The sequence below is a fragment of the Hemitrygon akajei genome, chromosome 1 (genome assembly GCF_048418815.1).
Source record: "Hemitrygon akajei chromosome 1, sHemAka1.3, whole genome shotgun sequence".
NCBI classification, from domain to species: Eukaryota; Metazoa; Chordata; class Chondrichthyes; order Myliobatiformes; family Dasyatidae; genus Hemitrygon; species Hemitrygon akajei.
This window is the reverse complement of record NC_133124.1, coordinates 55,660,563-55,679,667: the sequence shown is the minus strand read 5'-3', so window position 1 is coordinate 55,679,667 and position 19,105 is coordinate 55,660,563. Positions and strand designations below refer to the sequence as shown.

General features: G+C 39.9%; 1 protein-coding gene across 1 annotated transcript in view; it reads left to right on the top strand.

Moving 5' to 3' along the window:
* Window positions 1-19,105, top strand: part of usp14 (ubiquitin specific peptidase 14 (tRNA-guanine transglycosylase)) — a 55,237-nt gene that overhangs the window by 14,745 nt on the left and 21,387 nt on the right. The window contains exons 5-11 of the mRNA XM_073043487.1: window positions 405-508; window positions 3,399-3,457; window positions 3,915-4,045; window positions 10,641-10,721; window positions 13,847-13,926; window positions 16,322-16,436; window positions 16,650-16,715. Of these exons, the coding sequence (XP_072899588.1) occupies window positions 405-508; window positions 3,399-3,457; window positions 3,915-4,045; window positions 10,641-10,721; window positions 13,847-13,926; window positions 16,322-16,436; window positions 16,650-16,715 (636 nt within the window). The remainder of the gene's footprint in view (window positions 1-404; window positions 509-3,398; window positions 3,458-3,914; window positions 4,046-10,640; window positions 10,722-13,846; window positions 13,927-16,321; window positions 16,437-16,649; window positions 16,716-19,105) is intronic.

Here is a 19,105-nt window from a genome sequence, read left to right as displayed (position 1 = left end):
AAAGCAGAAGATAGCTTAGGATAGAGTAGGTCCCTTCAAGAGCCAAAAGGATAACTGAAATGTGGATCCGGGAGATCTGTCTGATGTTATTAATATGTGATCTTTTGAGAATCACTGGAGTCTGGAATGGTTCCAGAGGATTGGAAAATTACAAAAGTCACTCCACTCTTGAAGAAGGTAGGGATGCTAAAAACAGTAAATTGTAAACCAGTTGGCCTGATTTACTGATTCCATTATTAAGAATTAGGTTTTGGGGTACTTGGAGACTCTTGATAAAATAGGCTGAAGTTAGCAAGATTTCCTTAACCTATATGCTGTATCAGTATGCCTGATGCCTATATTTAGTCCAGAAGTCATCTTTTCATATAAATAACATGGTTATTGTTTACGTTTTTTGTTGGCAGATGGATCTACCATGTGGGCTTACCAACCTTGGAAACACCTGTTACATGAATGCTACTGTACAATGTCTGCGTTCAGTGCCTGAGCTCAGGGACACCTTGAGAAAGTAAGTACAAAAAGCAGGAAGTGGATTAAAATATTTTGGTGTGCTCAATAATAATTCCTTATTCAAAATATGTGATTCTGTATTTACTCAGAGTCAGAGAGAATAGAACTGAGGCAAGAGTTAGTGAGGTCATGAAGCATATCTGGATTATGGATGATGAGGAGCTGCTGGATAAATTGGATGGACAAATTGCCGGGCCTAACAAGTTGTAGGTTGGACCTGTGGGAGGCTAGTGCAGAAATTGCTGGGATCCTGGCAGAGATACTGTATTTAAAATGTCCTTAGCCATGGGTGAGGTGCCAGATGACTGGTAGCTAATGTTGTTCTTTTGTTCAAAAAAGCTCTGAGAATAAGCCAAGAAATTATAGGCCAGTGAACCTGATGTCAGTTGTGGGTAAATTATTGGACTGTATATATAAGTATTTGGGTAGACAGGATCTAATTTGGAATAATCAACACGGCTCTCTACATGGTAGATCATGTGAAATCAATCATAGTTTTTCAAGGAAGTTACCAAGATTGATGAAGGAAAGCGGTGGACGTAGTTTACATGGAGCTTCACATTGGCCTTTGACAAATCCCACATGGGTGTTTAGTCCAGAAGGTTAATTCACTTGCCATTCAGGATGACAAAACGGGAGAAGTGAGAGAGCAATAGAGGATGGGTTATTTTCTCTGATTAGAGGCTTGTAACTAGTAGTGTGCAGCAGGGATCAGCGATAGGTCATTGTTTTTCATCTATATTAAGGATTTAGATGATAAAGTAGTAAACCGGTTGAGCAGATTTGTATATGACACCAGGTTTGGGTGCAAAGTGGGACAGGGAGGAATGCTATCACAGCTTTCAGCATTGTCTTGACCAGCTGGGAAAATGGGTTGAAAAATCGAGATAATGTGAGGTGCTGCACTTTGGGAGGTCAAACCAGGGTCAGAGTAACACAGTGAATGATTAGGCTGTGAGGTGTGTGGTAGAATAAAAGGACCTGGGAATACAAATCCATAATTCCTTGAAAGTGGCATCATAGTTAGATTAAGTTTTGCACATTGGCCTTCATAATTTGGGGTGTTGAGTACAGGAGTTGGAATGTTATGTTGAAGTTTTGCGAGATGGTGAGGCTGATTCTAAGTACTGTGTACAGCTCTGGTCACCTATCTACAAGATAGATATCAATAAACTTGAAAGAATGTAGAAAGTCTTTACAAGGATGTTGCTGGGACTTGAGTTATAGAGAAAGATTGAACAGATTAGGACTTCATTCCCTGGAGAGCATGAGAATGAGGGGAGAAAATTATGAGGGGTATAGAAAGGGTGTAGACATGCAGGCTCTTTCTCCTCAGGTTGGATTTGGACTCGAACTGGAGGTCATAGGTTTATGGTGAAAGGTGAAATATTTAAGGGATATCTGAGGGGAAACTTTTCGCTCCGAAGGTGGTACAAGTGTGGAATGAGCTGTCAGGGTAAGTGGTAGACGGGTTCAATTGGAACATTTGAACAAAATTTGGATGGGTACATGGATGGAAGGGGTTTGGAGGGGTACGGGCTGGGTGCAGATAGATGGGACTAGATCTGGTCTAGAGCCTCTGTTTCTGTGCTGTAGTACTTTGACTGCAATGTTTACTTACAGTAATGTATTAACTAAAAGTTGCTAAAGAAACTTTAAATAAGATTAATGTCAGTTCTCATTTTGTATTTCTTCAAGACACCATGTTGATCAGGAGATCAATGAATATGATTAACTGTATTGATCAAAGGTTGTTTGTTGCTGTGTATATAGGATTATTAGCAGTAAAATGGTTTCTTGCAAGATTAGTATTTTTTGATTGCTCTTGTGGGTGTTGTTGCTGCATGTTAACATGGATTTCAGATTCCATATTCTCAAATACAAAATTAACCAAGATAAAAGAAGAGAAGTTACAGCTCTTAAAAAAAAAACTGAGGAAAGAAATGCTCTGGATATATTATGAAGTCATGAATTTCAAATTTATATTGCACCTTACAGTTTTAAAAACCCTGATAATTGCAGACCGAATTATGTTGAATATTATTACAATTTGAATATAACGTGAACAGATTAGGTCAGTGAGCAGAATTACTTCTTTGAAAGACATCAGTTTTAAAATTCCAGTTCTTGTCAACGTTACTGTAACTGGTGGGGGTGGTAGTTGTATTCTTCTGAATTCCAGCTTATCAATGAATTTAAAATGCAAAGTTTCTGTGATTGGATGTGAATCAGGTTTTCTGGGTTGTTGGTCCAGGCTTCCAGATGACTAATTTCCAGTGACATGCAAATCCCGCTTGCAAATGGAGGTATAATTTAAATGTTGTACAAAGAAAAATGAATTTGTTAAGTAGTTTATAGTTACAAAAATGTAAATGATTTATGTTATTACAATTGTATGGAATCTGAATGTGAGAACAGCAAAAGAATTTTTGCTTTGTGATAATCATCATGGGGAAGGGGCGAATTGAACAACTGCCTGATTTTTTTTGCAATTTTTGTGAGGATTTGAGCACAAGTATAAACGTAGATGTCTTATTCCAGTTATATAGAGTCTGATGAGAGTACATGTAGAATATTGTGTATTGGGCTGTTATGCCACCCAAAGGAAAGATGCATTTACAATTGAAGAGATACAGTGAAGATTTTCCGTGGAGGTTAATTTGTGGATAAGCGGGTTTATTGTGTGAGGATAGAATAACATACTAGCACTATACCTGTGAGTTTAGAAGAATGGGATGTGAAATATACAAAATTCTTTCAGAGTTCAACAAGGTTGTTGCAGAGAGGATGTTTCCTTCGGGTGGGTTGCCTAGAGCCTAGTGGTCACTGACTCAGAATAGGGATTAGCTGTTCAGATCTGAGATAAAAAAATTCCTTTACCTTTTCAGATATAAAGGTGCTTTGAGAACTTCGGTGGCAATGACTCCACCACAGTATATAACAGCAGGTAGGTGAAGAAGTTTTTATATATATGTTTCATTTTGTATTCCTATAATCTCCTGTATCTTTAGTTTAACTGCCTTTTTACCCTTAAGAGTTCAGAGAAATTTAGTTGTATCTGTTTAGTTTTGACTTGGGAGAATGTATTAATAGGTGAATATATACCCATGTCATCTATGCACCTCTCCTGAAGAAAGGCTTTCACAAATCTTGAGGCCTTTTTTTTAAACAGAAGAGACCTTCAGGTCCAAGTTCGAGCTGTACTTCCCAGTACTGCCAGCAGTACTATTTCTTCTCTCAACTAATCTGTGAAATGATTAAGAAGCTAATTAAGAAGTACGAGAACATTGGAAAATACATGTCCACCCCAGTCCCTTAAAATCTGCCCCATCAGGCTTAATTGCACTATCATCAGATATCCTTAAAGATAAAGAAAAATGATGAAATGTGTCCATTTATTTCAGCTTTTCGAGACTTGTTTGAATCAATGGATAAAACATCCTCTAGTATTCCACCTATAATTCTACTGCAGTTCCTCCACATGGCATTCCCCCAGTTTGCAGAGAAAGGGGAGCAAGGCCAGTATCTTCAGCAAGTAAGTTATGTAAAAAGGCAATTTCAAATATTTTCTATTTGAATTATTTTGATCGTGAAGAAGGGTCTTGGACAGAAACATTGACTGTCAATTCATTTCCATAGATGCTACGTGACCTGCTGAGTTCTCCAGCAGTGTGTGTGTGTTTTCAATTACCTTATTTATTACCCATCAATAATTTCCTGTTGCTTTGAGCTACTCCAGTCTGTTGTGATGGGATGACCAAGATGTCAGATAGGGAGCTTTGGCATTTTAAACCAGTGATGTTGAAGAAATTGTGCTGTATTCCAGATAAGTATAGGTGTTGATATTGCCATCCCCTTGCAGTTTTTGACCTTGTATTGACAGAGGTTGTATTTAGCGGAATACAGTTTAGGGTTGGGTGATACAATTGAAGAAGTGTTGAGTTGCAGCAGTGTATTTTGAAGATTGCATAAGCTACTCTATGCTCTTATCGTTGTGGAAGGATTGGATATTTGGGATGAAGGATGGAATGCCATTCTGAATGTTATTGGGTTCTTTGAGCTGCACTCACCTGCATTTTTTTGATTTCTACTTTATAGAGAAAAGGCTTTAGGAAATTGATTCATCCACAATATTTGGATAACGCGTTCAGTTGAATACTATTTGGGATATTGTTGTGGGGTAAGAACAAGTAATACTTTCTGAATATCAGGAGGTAGTAGTTATAAGCTGCTAGAAATATTCAATGCCTGACATGTGGCACAAATATTCTTTATCATGTTTCTATGGGGCTGCTGCATGGTGGTTTAGTTTTTTTTTTCTGTAAACCTTTCTCCACCATCAGCCCACCTGTAGTTGTAGTGGTCGTGAATGAGTAGCTATTGGCAATTAAATTGTTCTTCTATATTAAGGTGCCATGGTAGCGTAGCGTCTAGCATGACAGTATTACAGCTCAAAGAGTTGGACTCTGGAGTTCCAGCATCCTCTAAGAAGTTTGTCTGTCCTTCCGTGCATTTCCTGACAGTGTCCAGTGACAGTAGGTTAATTAGTCATTGTAAGTTGTCTGGGTTGTTTGAGTTAAGGTTAAATAGATGGGTTGCTGTGTGGGTCATTGGGCTGAAGGGTTTGTTCCAAGTGGTATCTCTAAATAAATATATAAATCCTCTGATTGGGAGGTAATCATTTTATTGAATTTATCCTGCTGCTCACAGTTCTTCTGATGCTTTTGATTGATCATGGTCCTTCATTTGGGTCCTACAGTAGTACAAGTGATAATTGGTTATAGGGGTTCTATTCTATGTCATGTCTACATGCCACTACCACTTGCAGCTGCAGTGCCTTGCTTTAATCAGTTTGTGTATGACTGCTGAGTTCTTCTATTAAATCCTGCATTTGCAGTTTAACATCCCTGTAAATGAACATCATTGCCTTACCTGGTTAGTACCTTGAGTGTCACTGGTGTTCGTGGCAGAATCTTGTACATAGAAACATAGAAAACAAACAGCACAATACAGGCCCTTCGGTCCACAGTGCTGTGCCGAATATGTACTTACTTTAGAAATTGCCTAGGGTTACCCATAGCCCTCTATTTTTCTAAGCTCCATGTACCTATCCAAGAGTCTCTTAAGAGACCCTATCATATCTGCCTCTACTGCTGTTACTGGCAGCCCATTCCATGCACTCCCACTCTTTGCGTTTTAAGACAAAAACAGCTTACCCCGACATCTCCTCTGTACCTACTTCCAAGCACCTTAAAACTGTGCCCTCTTGTGCTAGCCATTGCAGCCCTGGGAAAAAGCCTCTGACGATGCACACGATCAATGCCTCTCATCGTATACACCTCTATCAGGTCACCTCTCATCCTCCACCGCTCCAAGGAGGAAAGGCCGAGTTCATTCAACCTGTTCTCAGAGGGCATGCTCCCCAATCCAGGCAACATCCTTGTAAATATCCTCTGCACCCTTTCTATGGCTTCCACATCCTTTCTGCAGTGAGGCGACCAGAACCGAGCACAGTACTCCAAGTGGGGTCTGACCAGGGTCCTATATAGCTGTAACATCACCTGTCGGCTCTTAAACTCAATCCCACGGTTGATGAAGGCCAATGCACCATATGCCTTCTTAACCACAGAGTCAACCTGCGCAATAGCTTTGAGTGTCCTATCAGACCCTAAGATCCCTCTTGATCCTCAACACTGCCAGGAGTTTTACCATTAATACTATATTCTGCCATCATATTTGACCTACCAAAATGAACCACCTCACACTTAACTGGGTTGAACTCCATCTGCCACTTCTCAGCCCAGTTTTGCATCCTATCGATGTCCCACTGTAAACCTCTGACAGCCCTCCACACTATCTACAACACCCCCAACCTTTGTGTCATCAGCAAATTTGCTGACCACTACTTCCTCATCCAGGCCATTTATAAAAAATCATGAAGAGAAGGGATGCCAGAACAGATCCCTGAGGCACACCACTGGTCACTGACCTCCATGCAGAATATGACCCATCTGCAACCACACTTTGCCTTCTGTGGGCAAGCCAGTTCTGGATCCACAAAGCAATGTCCCCTTGGATCTCATGCCTCCTTACTTTCTCAATAGGCCTTGCATGGGATACCTTTTCAAATGTCTTGCTGAAATCCATATACACTACATCTTCTGCTCTATCTTCATCAATGTGTTCAGTCACATCCTCAAAAAATTCAGTCAGGCTCACAAGGCACGACTTGCCTTTGACAAAACCATGCTAACTATTTCTAATCATATTATGCCTCTCCAAATGTTCATATTTCCTGCCTGTCAGGATCTTTTCCATCAACTTACCAACCACTGAAGTAAGACTCACTGGTCTATAATTTTCTGGGCTATCTCTACTCCCTTTCTTGAATAAGGGAACAATACCTGCAACCCTCCAATCCTCTGGAACCTCTCCCGCCCCCATTGACGATGAAAAGATCATTGCCAGAGGCTCAGCAATCTCCTCCCTTGACTTGCACAGTAGCCTGGGGTATATCTCGTCCGGTCCTGGAAACTTATTCAACTTGATGCTTTCCAAAAGCTCCAGCATGTCCTCTTTCTTAATGTCTATATGCTGAAGCATTTCAATTTGCTGTAAGTCATCCCTACAATCGCCAAGATCCTTTTCTTTAGTGAATACTGAAGCAAAGTACTCAGTCAGTACCTCTGCTATCTCCTCCGGTTCCATACACACTTTTCCTCTGTCACACTTGATTGGTCCTATTCTGTTGCATCTTATCCTCTTGCTCTTCACATACTTGTTGAATGCCTTGGGGTTTCCCTTAATCCTGCTCACCAAGGCCTTCTCATGGCCCCTTCTGGCTCTCCTGTTTTCATTCTTAAGCTTCTTCCCGCTAGCCTTATAATCTTCCAGATCTCTATCATTACCTAGTTTTTTGAACCTTTCATAAGCTTTTCTTTTCTTGACGAGGTTTTCAACAGCCTTTGTACACCATGGATCCTGTATCCTACCATCTTTTCCCTATCTCACTGGAACGTACCTATACAGAACACCCACGCAGATATCCCCTGATCATTTGCCACATTTCTGCCCTACATTTCCCTGAGAACATCTGTTCCCAATTTATGCTTCCAAGTTCCTGCTTCATAGCTTCGCGTTTCCCCTTACTCCAATTAAGTAGTTTCCTAACTTGTCTGTTACTATACCTCTTCAATGCTATGGTAAAGAAGATAGAATTGTGATCACGAGCTCCAAAATGCTGTCCCACAAAGAGACCCACCACCTGACCAGGTTCATTTCCTAATACCAGACCAAGTACTGCCTCTCTTCTTGTAGGTTTATCTACATATTGCGTCAGGAACCCTTCCTGAATGCACCTAACAAACTCCACCCCATCTAAACCCCTTGCTCTAGAGAGATGTCAATCAATATTTGGGAAATTAAAATCTCCTACCACAAGAACCCTGTTGTTATTACACCTTTTCCAGAATCTGTCTCCCTATCTGCTCCTCGATGTCCCTGTTACTATTGGGTGGTCTATAAAGATGCCCAGTATTGACTCCTTCCTGTTTCTAACTTCCACCCACAGAGACTCCATAGACAATCCCTCCATGACTTCTTCCTTTTCTGCAGCTGTGTCACGATCTCTGATCAGCAGTGCCACACCCCCACCTCTTTTGCCTCCCTCCCTGTCCCTTTTGAAATATCCAAAGCCTGGCACTCTAAGTAACCATTCCTGCCCCTGAGCCATCCAAGTCTCTGTAATGGCCACAACATGATAGCTCCAAGTACTGAATCACATTCTAAGCTCATCTGCTTTGATTATGATGCTTCTTGCATTAAAATAGACACATCTCAAATGATCAGTCTGACTGTATCCCTTCTCTATCACCTGTCTATCCTCCCTCTCGCACTGTCTCCAAGCTTTCTCTATTTGTGAGCCAGCAGCCCCCTTCCTCTGTCTCTTCAGTTCAGTTCCCACCTCCCAGTAATTCTAGTGTACACTCTCCCCTATAGCCGTAGCAAACCTTCCTGCCAGGATATTGGTCCCCCTCAGATTCAAGTGCAACCCGTCCTTTTTGTACAGGTCATGCCTGCCCCAAAAGAGGTCCCAATGATCCAGAAATCTGAATCCCCGCATGGTTTGTTTGATCATCAAAACACCAATTAACTTTTCCCCATCATGCCTTGAAAAGATTTGTTCTTTTTAGTACTGGTAATAAAACTGAGCTTTAAATGGATTTTAAGTTGTGGAATTATTAATTTTATTAGAAGATTGCATTTGCTGATTGTGTTTCTTAATTATTTTCCGGATGAATGTAATTTAAAGTAACAGATGGAATATTTGTCCAAATTGATCTCCTTCCCTCCCTTTCAGCCACAATGATATTAAGCTTATTCCGTCAAGCATTTTCCATTGTTACGTATCCCGTAACTGGGTGTCAGACCAGCAAAGATAGAAGAATCCGTTGGAGTCTGATGGTACCAAAAACTCAAGATGTTTATTAGTAAACTACACAATACAGTATCAAAAATGCAAATATACATATAAAACAAGTTAGCAATAATAAACCTAAAAGTGTAGGAACAATAATAAGCAATAATAAACAAGCTCTGTCGATGTCTAGGGGTAAATGAATTGTCATAGAAAAGTATAAAGTTCAGTTCATGCGTGCTGAGGTAGTTATGGTTGTTGTGTTGTAATCGTTGGAGAGAGAGAGAGTGAGCGAGATGTAACAGCTGCAGCAGGCAAACCTTCTGTTGCTTTCTTAGTCCGTCGTATCGTGTTGTGGTCATTCAGCTATGACCCCTCTGTTCTTCAGCTGGACCGTTCTTCTGTGGTGGACTCGTCACTCTGGCATGAGTGGACACACACACAAGTCCCCACCGGCCCTGCTGTCACACTGTGAGCTTTATTGGCCGATCTCCCGATTCGGTCTCCGAAACCCCCACCTTTCTGTGGGTTCACAACAGTGTCCACTGGTGTGTCTGAGGGGTGTCTCCTCAGACCTGTCTTTTATCCCTACTAACGGGGTCTTACCCATCCATCAACTCTAAATGACTGTGTCCATCAAATCAGGCCACTCCTGCTGTCTCCTGAGGAATGTTAACGAGCAAAGTAAAGTCCTTGTAGTGAAAGGTAAATAATCCAGGAAGAGTTCAATTCTATAAGGAGTTTATATGTTCTCCCCATAACTGCATGGGTTTCCTCTGGGTTTTCCTGTTTTCTCCTCCAGTCCAAAAGTGTACTGGGCAATAGGTTAATTGGTCATTGTAAATTGTCCTGTGACTAGGCCAGTGTTAAACAGGTGGGTTTGCTGGGAGGTGCAGCTCTTTGGGCTGGTAAATTCTGACCTATGCTATATCTCTAAATAGATAAATAGATTAAAAAAGTCTAAAATTCAACAAATTTGATTTAATAAGATTTATCCCAAATGCATTGTGGGCTTTATCTAATCAATTCCTTTGTAAAAGCAACTTGCTGGTTCTTCTACAAATGCAAGAGATTCTGCTGATACTGGAAATCCAGAGCAGCACACATAAAATGTTGGAGGAACTCAGTAGTGTATTGATGAAAGGTCTCATCCTGATATTTCAACTGTTAATTCATTTCCATAGATGCTGCCTAACCTGTTGAGTTTCTCCAGCATTTGTCCCTTTTTTTGTATCTATTTACCTATTCAAATTAATAAGCACAGAGTGCTTATAGCACCTGGAAATTTTACTGTAATAGAATAGGTTAAGAAATCTGCATCATTGAGAGTCTGCATTTAAAAACACATGAATTAATTAAAATATTTAATTAAGGCAGTGACAAGTTCTAACGAGTTTCCCAAGTTGACTCTTGCATCTTTGCAGTAAAATATTAGGGACGTGCAACTGCAATGTAAGCAGCTTCTCTTTGACAGTCTAATAATTATATGAAAAAGTATGGTACTTAGAACTTTGAGGTTTAAAGTAGCTCAGATGAACAATTTATTGGAAAATAAATCTGACTTGAGCTGGTTTGTTTTCAACAAATTACCAACCAGGGTAATTTAGGAGTTCAAGATTACCTATTGATTAAATGCATGAAAATAAAAATAAAATGTTTTTGAAGATGTAAAGCCTATGACATTTTTAATCGTCCATTTATGTATCCTTTCCAGGATGCTAATGAGTGTTGGGTACAGATCATGCGGGTGCTGCAACAGAAGCTTGACCCATTGGAATTAGATGCACCTTTGGAGGTATAAGTGTAGTTAATATAGCTCAGTTAATATGATACTGTCGTTGCAAGTTCTCATAACTAAGTCTGAGAAAGACTGATTGTTTGGTTAAAACTTGATATATGGATTTCAATGTTTAAATAATTGTAAAACTACTTTTCTCTCTCTCCTCACCTCTTCTGAAGTTGTTATTTTTTTATTGTTGAAATTGTTCTATTAGTGCACCATAACTCTTTGACCAGTACAGTTGTGAACATGGTGAATGCAGTAATATTTCACCATAGGGAATACAGCTGAATATGTATTTAAACAGTGTCAATACGTGTACTTCCAATAATAATTAGAAGTGATGATACTGGCTTCTTTCCCCCACCTCTGCCTTCGTCCTTCTCATTGGTACATTATAGCTTTTATACAGCCTAAAACTAAACAGAATTGGTTAGAGAAAAGTAACCCATAACCATGACATTGTGTGCATCACTGAGTCGTGACTTAAATAGATCATAGTTGGGAGATTAACATCCAAGGATACACATTGTATCAAAAGGACAGGCAGGTATGCAGTGGGGTTGGGGTGACTCAGTTGGTTAAAAATGAAATCAAATACTTAGAAAGGTGACACAGGATCAGAAGATGTAGAATCTTGTGGATAAAAACTGCAAGAATAAAAAGACCCCGATGGGCATTATATACAGGCCTCTGAACAATAGCCAAGATGTGGTCTACAAATTACAACGGCATATAGAGAAAATGCATATCAAAGGGGCAAGGTTACGATAATCAAGGGGATTTCAATATGCAGATAGACAGGGAAAACCAGTTGGTGCTGGATCCCAAGTGAGAGAATTTGTAGAATGCTTATGAAGTGGCTTTTTAGAGCAGCTTGTGCTTGAGCCTTCTAGCTATTCAGAATTGGGTGTTGAGTAATGTACTGGATTTGATTAGGAAGCTTAAGCTAAAGGAACCCTCAGGAGACTTCTGGTAGACTTCTCCCTGCAATTTGAGAGATAGAAGCTATAGCCAGTTGTATCATTATTACTGTGGAGTAAAAGAAATCATAGAAGCATGAGCTAGGAGCTGACCAAAGTTGATTGGAAGGGGACACTAGCAGGGATGACTGCAAAACCGTAATGGCTATAGAGTCTCTGAAAGCACTTTGAAAGGTGCAGGATAGATGCGTCGTGAAGAAGTAGTATTCTAAAGGCAGGATGACATACCCATGGCTGACAAGGAAAGTCAAAAACAACATAAAGCAAAAAAGAGGACATATTATAGAACAAACATTTGTGAGAAGTTAGAATTGGGAAGCTTTTAAATATCAACAGAAGGCAACTTTAAAAAAAAAAGCCATAAGGAAGAAAAAGGTGAAATATAAAGCTAAGCTAGCCAATAATATCAAAGAGGATAGTGAAAGTATGTAAAGAGTAAAAGACGGGTATGAGTACCTGAGACTGTTGAAAAATGACAGTGGAAAGGTAATGGGGAGCCTGGAAATGATGGGCGAACAGAATAAGTATATTGTATCAGTCTTCACTGTGAAGGACACTAGCAGTATGCCAGAAATTCAAAAGAGTCAGGCAGAACTGAATGAAGTTGCTATCACGAGGGTGAAAGTGCTTCAGAAACTTAAAAAGGTCTGAAGGTGGATGAGTCATCTGGACCGGATGGATTACACCCCAGCGTTCTGAAAGAGGTGGTTGGGAAGATAGTGGAAGCATTGACAATGACCTTTCAAGATTGGTGAAGCATCACTTACAGCATTGTGAGCAGTTTTGAGCCACTTATCTAAAAAAGGGTGTGCTGACGTTGGGAGAGTTCAGAGGTGGTTCATAAGAATGATTCTGGGGAAAAGGGTTATCATATGAGAAGCTTTTGATCACTCTGGGCTTGTACTTACTAGAATTAAGAAGAATGAAGGGGAATCACATTGAAACCTATTGAATACTGAAAGATCTAGATAGAGTGGATGTGAAGAGGATGTTTCCTTTGGTGTGGGAGTCTTGGACCAGAGGGCACAGACTTTGAAGAGAGAGATGTCCATTTAAAACGGAGATGAGGAGGAACTTCTTTAGCCAGAGAGTGGTGAATATATGGAATTTGTTGCCACAGGTGGCTGTGGAGGCTGGGTCTTTGGGTGCATTTGAGGCAGAGTTTCATAGATTCTTTATTAGTCAGTGCATAAAAGGCTATGGGGAGAAGGCTGGAGAACAGGTTGAGAGGGGAAAATGGATCAGTCATGATGAAATGGTGGAGCAGTCTCAATGGCCAAATGGCTTAATTCTCTCCCTATACTTTATGATTGTTATGGTCTAATTGATTTGGCTTTATCTATAGAAACAATAAGAATTAGAATAGAGTAAGGATGGAATTTTCATCTTGGGGAATAAAACAAAGCTAGTTGCGCATTAAAAACTTACGAAAAATTGCATTGAACCTGAATGAAGCTGAGTACTTCGTTAATTTTTATGGAGGGAGAATTGATGGCAAAAAAAGTCACTTGGAGCAGTAGTGTACAGCTATATCTTGTCCAGGGCAGGGTTGTGTTAGGTGTATACAAATTAACATTCCATATTATTTATGAGATTACACACATAAAATAACAATACATAACCAGACTTTGAATCATGTGTATGAAGACATAAATGTTGGAGGTTAATAGACAAGCTAAAAACAGTATATTTTTTAAAATACAAGTAATTGTGCCTGATCTTTTTGTTTTTAAATCCATTTTATAGCCCTTAAGTTGTAGAGTCAGTAACAGCTGAACTGTTTTTTCAATCTACATCTCAATGCTTTACAAAATTTAACTGTACCTTTTTAACATTTGATATAGAAAAATTGACTTACAGTATATTGGACATCCATTGTTATGTCTTGGTTCATTGGAGATTAAATAAAATGAAAGTGCTGCCTTTGTTGTGATTGGAATCAATACATCCAATAACCTCTAAGCCATTGGCAGACACAAACATTGAATTTTGGTTACTGAATTTCCCTCCTCATCACATGATCTCTGAATTTAAATAAATTTGTAATTAACAAGTTAACAATTTTTTTTACAATTAATAAAGATTAGACTAACTATATTATTTTTCAAACTTTGCAAGCTAATCTTTACCTAGAATAACCGTTACTCCTCTCTGTAGACTAATTCGGAGGGAGCAACAGTTTCAACATCGAAGAAAAATTTTATTGATCAGTTCTTCGGAATAGAATATGAAACGTCGTATCCTTTTCTTAAAATTAAATCCAGAGCAAAGCTGTTGGGGAAAACTCTTCTGGAGAAAAAGTTGAGTTTTTTTGTTGCATGACTTAAATATAATTATTGTGCTATAGCAATAGTGGTGGAAATATGGACAAACTCTCTCGATTTCCATTTGAGTTTGCCTTATTTGCAAATTGAAAACATTGGGCAAGAAGCTTAATTATTAGTACTTAATCCATATACCTCAGGCTATTTTGGGAGGGGAGGGAGGAGATTGCTGATCCTCTGGCAATGATCTTTGCATCATCAATGGGGACAGGAGAGGTTGCAGAGGATTGCAGATGCTGTTCTCTTATTCAAGAAAGGGAGTAGAGATAGCCCAGGAAATTATAGACCAGTGAGTCTTACTTCAGTGGTTGGTAAGTTGATGGAAAAGATCCTGAGAGGCAGGATATATGAACATTTGGAGAGGCATAATATGATTAGAAATAGTTAGCATGGTTTTGTCAAAGGCATGTCATGCCTTGTGAGCCTGATTGAATTGAATTGAGCCTGACGCAGACTGGGAGACCGTTTCGCTGAATACCTACGCTTGGTCTGCCAGAGAAAGCAGGATCTCCCAGTGGCCACACATTTTAATTCCACGTCCCATTCCCGTTCTGATATGTCTGTCCATGGCCGCCTCTACTGTCAAAATGAATCCAAACTCAGGTTGGAGGAACAACACCTTATATACCGGCTGGGTAGCCTCCAACCTGATGGCATGAACATTGACTTCTCTGACTTCCGTTAATGCCCTTCCTCCCCTTCTTACCCCATCCCTGACATATTTAGTTGTTTGTTTTTTTCTCTCTCTCTGCCCATCACCCTGCCTGTTCTCCATCTCCCTCTGCTGCTCCGCCCCCCCCTTCTTTCTCCCGAGGTTTACCGTCCCATGATACTTACCCTTCTCCAGCTCTGTATCACTTTCACCAATCACCTTTCCAGCTCTTAGCTTCATCCCACCCCCTCCGGTCTTCTCCTATCATTTCACATTTCCCCCTCCCCCCACTACTTTCAAATCTCTTAGTATCTCTCCTTTCAGTTAGTCCTGACGAAGGGTCTCGGCCCGAAACGTCAACAGTGCTTCTCCTATAGATGCTGCCTGGCCTGCTGTGTTCCACCAGCATTTTGTGTGTGTTGTTCTGAGAAGTGGCAGATGGAGTTGAACCCAGATAAGTGTGAGGTGGTTCATTTTGGTAGGTCAAATATGATGGCAGAATATAGTATTAACGGTAAGACTTGGCAGTGTGGAGGATCAGAGGGATCTTGGAGTGGAAGTCCATAGGACACTTGAACTTCAGAAATAACTTATCAGTCCACTTCCTTGTTTTTCTATTTCAGTAACTTTCAAGAAGCATTTTTAAAAAATTTATTGCAATTGAAGCATCAATCAATTCTTAAGAATATCATGCACTCCAAAGGGGTTGACTCAGTCATTTTTCTCTGCCTCTTTAGAGGTAGAGTAGAATGTTGATTTCCTGGCCCCACAGAAATTATAGGCTCTTTGCTGTGTTACTTATTATCTTTAAATGCTTACTTCATTTAAAATGGTTTTAAGCTTAAAATGTAAAAATCTTACCATTGGCAATGAGAAGGCAAGGAATGGCTTCTTTGGTTATACCTTATCCGATTATGTCATTGCACCGTCTGTTATTGTCACTTAATATCATTAGATTATCTACTCCATTTTAATTCACACCCATCTCCTTGCCAAACTCAAGCAACCTCTCCATCTCGACTTTAGGCTATCTGGATAACAGAACTAATTTTAGTCTTTCTGAATAAAGTGAAATGCCTTAGCTTTCTTTTAATGTGGTCTGGGGCTAAATTTTAGAAAAGCTTCCCAGTCTGGGTAGATACTGAGTTTCATCACTTTGCTGCCCTAATATACTTTTAATGGCCACTGTCAAGCACTGAATTTATCAAAACTTCAGACACCTACGAAAAACGCCTACATTTGTGTCTGACAAGATTTTTTTTCAAGATCTGTGAACCACAGTTTTATGAGAAAAATCAGATTGCATTCATCTAGTCCATCTTTTATGCAATTTGTTACACTTCACAGGTCAGCATAGCTTTGGAGAAACAGTAACCTTGTAAGCAGTTTTCAAGGGCACTTGAAGGTAGGACTAGACACTTGTTGAAAAGGCTATGTTGTACAAAGCCTTGACAGTCTCATGTTCAATGATTGAGGACGGAATAAACTATTAAGGACAGGTTTATTTATAAGAAGGTTCAGTCGGTTAAACTTCAACTTCTCCAGTGTTTGCTGAAATTGTAAGACAAGATTTTAATCTTGATTATGATATATGGAGTTTTTCATCTTTGGCTTTGACAGATGAGTTTTTCAGATTCTTCCTTAACTGTCATAAAGCATGAAGTGTACAGAGGCTGAAGATGAGGAGGTAACAAAGGGCAAAGAAACGCAGCTTCAGCTTAGTTGTTTCATTAATCAAGAGGTCAAATATCTCTTTACTGGGCTAAAGCTGGTATGTATCAAAAACTCACATTTTCAAAGATGTCTAAAGATAAGTTATGATGAAATGAGATCAAAATTACTTTACCTTTTTATTCAGGTTTTTAATGTTTTTTCTTGTAATTTCAAGTATTTCATTTTTTATGAGTTACAAATTACCTAAGATTTGGCAAAACCACATCAATTCTAGTAGATCTCAAAGTAACTTTTATTTTTAATGTTTCAGCGTCTTCAAGAAGAGATCACCAAGCATTCTCCTACATTGCAAAGAAATGCCTTGTATATCAAATCTGTAAGTGTAATATAATAAATTAGTATGTTTGAAAATGAAAAAAGCATTTGGCAGTTGTTTTCCAGTTGGTTAAGTATGATTTTTTAAAAAAATATTGGATATTTAAAAACTGCTATTATGTTTCTAAAATAAGTTGGTATTTCATGGTTGACAAGCCTTTGTATTTATTCAGTAGCCTGTATGTAACTTTTTATCAGGGTTCTTCTTATCTTTGAAGTTTCTTACTTCTAGATCTTGTGATCCTATGTCACTTCTTGCCAAAGATTTGATTTTATTTTTAACCAGAGCTAGTCCACCTATTGGTGGACTATTGCCTATTCAATAGGATGTGTATTCATGGATATTTAGTTCTCAGCCAGGATCATCTGATCATCTTTCAGCTACAACTGTTTATTTCTACAACGCCATACCTGCCAAATTCTATCTACACTATAAGCTCCTCAAACCTTACTCCCTCTGAATGCACTACCCTCCAATTTCTTCACCCTATTCCCAACCTTACCATCGAACCCACAGACAAAAGTGGCGCTGTTGTAGTGCGGTGGGCTGACCTCTGTCTTTCTGAGGCCAAGTAGCAACTCTCACACATCTGCTCATACCTACCATTGAAGAGGACATGACTCCAGATCATCAGAAAATTATTTCCAACTCTGCCACTGACCCCATCCACCGCACAAAACTCATAGTTCACTCGCCCCCACACTGTTTGCTTCTACGTCCAAACCTGTTTGTGCAATGATGCACAAACCTGACTGTCTAGGTAGGTACATTGTTTCTGCCAGTTCTTGACCCATTGAACTCGTGTTCCCGTTCCTCAATTCCATTCTGTCCCCCTTGGTTCAGTCCTTTCCCTCCTAGCTCCAGACCATTTCTCATGCTCTCAATCACCTCACGAGCTTTCAGCTCCCTGGCCCTGACCGGCTCATTTTCAGCAAGAATATCCAATCCATATACATTTTTATCCCCCATCAAGAAGACCTTAAAACTCTCTGCTTCTTTCTCAATAAAATAACCATCCAGTTCCCCTCCACCATCACACTGCTCCATCTGGCAGAACTGGTCCTCACCCTCAATGACTTTTCCTTCGGCTCTCCACACTTTGTCCACACTCGAGATAGCCGTGGACACCTGCATCGGCCCTAGCTATGCCAGGCTGTGTAGAACAGTCCATGTGTTACATACCCCGTAACTGGGTGTCTGACCAGCAGAGAAAGAAGAATCCGTTGGAGTCTGGTGGTAGCAAACTAAAGGTGTTTATTAGTAAACTACACAATACAATATCAAAAATACAAATATACATATAAAACAAGTTAGCAGTAATAAACCTAAAAGTGTAGGAATAATAATAAGCAATAATAAACAAGCTCTATCGATGTCTAGGGGTAAAGGAATTGTCATAGGAAAGTATAGAGTTCAGTTCATAAATGCTGATGTAATTATGGTTGTTGTATTGAAATCGTTGGAGAGAGAGAGAGTGAGCGAGCAACAGTTGCGGCAGGCAAACCTTTTTGTGGCTTTCTTAATCAATCGTATCGTTGTGGCCATTCAGTTATGACCCCTCTGGTCTTCAGCTAGACTGTTCTTCTGTGGTGGACTCGTCACTCTGGCATGAGTGGACACACACACAAGTCCCCACCTTTCCTGCTGTAACACTGTGAGCTTTACTGACCGATCTCCTGGTTCGGTCTCCGAAGCTCCCACCTTTCTGTGGGTTCCCAACACTCAGGTCAGTGTCCACTGGTATGTCTGAGGGGTGTCTCTCCAGACCTGTCTTTTTATCCCCACTCACGGGGTCTCAGCTATCCATCAACTCTGAATGACCGTGTCCATCAAATCAGGCCACTCCTGCTATCTCCTGAGGAATGTTAACGAGCAAAGTACAGTCCTTGTAGTAGAAGATAAATAATCCAGGAAGAGTCATAATACAGTAAATCAACAGTCTCTCTCCCCCTCTTATCTGTAGCAAATGTTCTTGCCTGGGCTTTATCTCTCTCTCATGAGCAGCATAACAATAGCAATAGTTCGTAGTTCTCAGGAGGGGGGTTGGCAATGGTTAACTCTGCACCCCATTGTCCATCAGATCTGTTCATCACTCATAACACATGTTCCAAGCCTTCTTCGGTAATGCACACCAACTCTTTCTCCACTACATTGACACTGTATTAGGGCTGCTTCATGCACCCATGTTGAGCTCGTCAATTTCTTTGCCTCCATCTCTAGAGACAAACTGGCGACTGAGATCTTTTATAAACTGCTGATTTCCATGGTTATCTTCCCACCATGTCTCCTGTAAAATGCTATTCTCTTTTCTCATTTATTTCGTATCTGCAGCATCTGTTCCCAGGATGCAGCTTTCCTTTCCAGGGCGTCAGAGAAGTCCTCCTCCTTCA